The 2,198-nt window shown below is 26.4% G+C and overlaps 1 protein-coding gene across 1 annotated transcript in view; it reads left to right on the top strand.

Moving 5' to 3' along the window:
* The window catches only part of LOC105449137 (odorant receptor 43a-like), a 4,330-nt gene extending 2,433 nt beyond the window's left edge, over positions 1-1,897 (top strand). Inside the window, exons 2-6 of the mRNA XM_011688140.1 lie at positions 13-337; positions 408-507; positions 706-825; positions 1,449-1,604; positions 1,806-1,897. Of these exons, the coding sequence (XP_011686442.1) occupies positions 13-337; positions 408-507; positions 706-825; positions 1,449-1,604; positions 1,806-1,859 (755 nt within the window). The 3' untranslated portion in view covers positions 1,860-1,897. The remainder of the gene's footprint in view (positions 1-12; positions 338-407; positions 508-705; positions 826-1,448; positions 1,605-1,805) is intronic.
* The last annotated feature ends 301 nt before the right edge of the window (positions 1,898-2,198 follow it).

Consider the following 2,198-nt stretch of genomic DNA (forward strand, 5'->3'; position numbering starts at 1 on the left):
TATCATGTTTCTTTATTATCATTCTTCCGAGCTTTGGAATATCAATGAGATTGACACCCAATATCACTGATCCAGGCAAACCAATGCCTTTACAAACTCATTTCATTTACGATGTAACAAAAAGTCCGCAGTATGAACTGACGTTTATTAGTCAATCTATTTATATTATTGTCGCCATAATGTCTTATAGTGGAATCGATAATTTTCTCGGACTTTTGGTTTTCCATATATCCGGACAATTGGACATTCTCAAAAATCGTTTGACACAATTTGATAAATATACCAATTCTTATGATATGATAAAAAACTGCGTGACACAACACATTCGTTTACTCAGGTTTGACATTTATATAAATTTGAACAAAATGTATAATTAATATGTATATTACAAGAGATATATTTTATAGAGCCATTGACGTTATAGAAGATACGTATAACATAATACTTCTAGCGTTATTTATATATTTTGCAATACTTTTTGCTTTCTACGGTTTCCGAATAATTAACGTAAGTATTCAAGTATAGATAAAATTTGTTTGGATAAATTAATTATTGACTATTAATAATAAAAACGATAAATGTATTACCATACTATAAAATTACTCTATTTATACAACACTTTTTATAAATATTAACACACATACAAACACCTAAAATATTATTAATACATAAATACTATGTCTTTAATGCATACTAATTGCTTAGCTATTTGATGAAGAAAATGATCTATCCGTAACTAGCTTGATATATTTAATATCCAACGTTTTTAATATATTTACACATATGTGCCTATATTGTGCCCTCGGAGAGATTTTGATGGCTCAGGTAAGTTCCATTTTGTTCATTATATATAAAAATGCTTCAAATTATTGTATAAATAATATCAAATAATTTATTTTAAAAAACCTTGATTTATAATGTTTGTTACATATATATGTATAGTAAAATTTAATAGTAATTTCTTATATAATATATAATATTAAAATAATGTGTGACAATATAATTTAATTATATTTAAATAGTTATTTACAAAATTTACTATAAATGTTTAAGAATATAAATTTAGATTGTGTTGAATTAAAATATATAGAGAAGAGAATTTGAAAATAAAATAAATCTCGAGCAATTTCTTAATAAATTTAAAGAAAATTAACTACTTAAACATTATATAATACATTAATTTGTAATTTATACGTTATATTTATAATTTATTACGAATATGTAGTATAATTATCGGCTAATAATTTAGTTATGGGACGAATGCATACAGGATTGCCGCTCATATTGTAGTCAAACTTCTTTTATTGTAAAATTTTTATTTTTATTTATATTTGATGTTTGCCTTTGTCTAGAGCACTTACGTAATATATATAATCTGCACATTAACGTGCGGCGGCCCTGAATGCACGTAATAATCGATATCTAAAAATATTGTTAATATTTTTAAGTGTAATGAAATATATTATGCGGCATATAATAATGAATGGTATTCCATGGATCCAAAAGTTGCGAAGAACTTACTACTCCTATTGATAAGAAGCGCTAAACCGGTTTATCTTACTGCTGGAAAAGTGTTCCCTATGACAATGGTCACTTTTTGCGGTGTAAAATATTTTAATGTTTGATTACAATTATTGCAATTTAAAGCATTTAATTGTGACTAAAATCTCACATACAGTAATCTATGTTATAGCAATTTTTTATAATTTATATATTTTATTTTGTTTGCACTTTTGTGCGTGTGTGTGCACAAACTTTGTGACTGTTATTAATTATATTACCATTAATAAATATATATTTTTCAGTTAATGAAAACATCAGCCGGTTATGTATCCGTTTTGCATACAACGAGAAGTTAATAAATGAAGGACATAAATCTATTTAGATAAAAGTATTTTTCAATATTATGCAATTTTTAATAAAGCATAGTGTAAGTCGTAAGAATTGTACAATCAAGCGCTGCGGTAGCGGCGCGACGCCAAGTATATATAAAATAATATATATAAAATAATATATATAAAATAAAAGTCGGGTGATGACTTGTGAGTATACGGCACTGGCACTGCGCTACCGCTTAGCTTTATCTCGAAGTTTTGCCTCGTCAGATTTCCGATTTTTAATATCTCGGAAACGAAAGTTCTAATGAAAAATCTAATGACACTTTCGTTATATAATGTCGATACGAACTTTCAATTGAG

This window comes from Wasmannia auropunctata, unplaced genomic scaffold (genome assembly GCF_000956235.1).
Source record: "Wasmannia auropunctata unplaced genomic scaffold, wasmannia.A_1.0 LD336078.1, whole genome shotgun sequence".
NCBI classification, from domain to species: domain Eukaryota; kingdom Metazoa; phylum Arthropoda; class Insecta; order Hymenoptera; family Formicidae; genus Wasmannia; species Wasmannia auropunctata.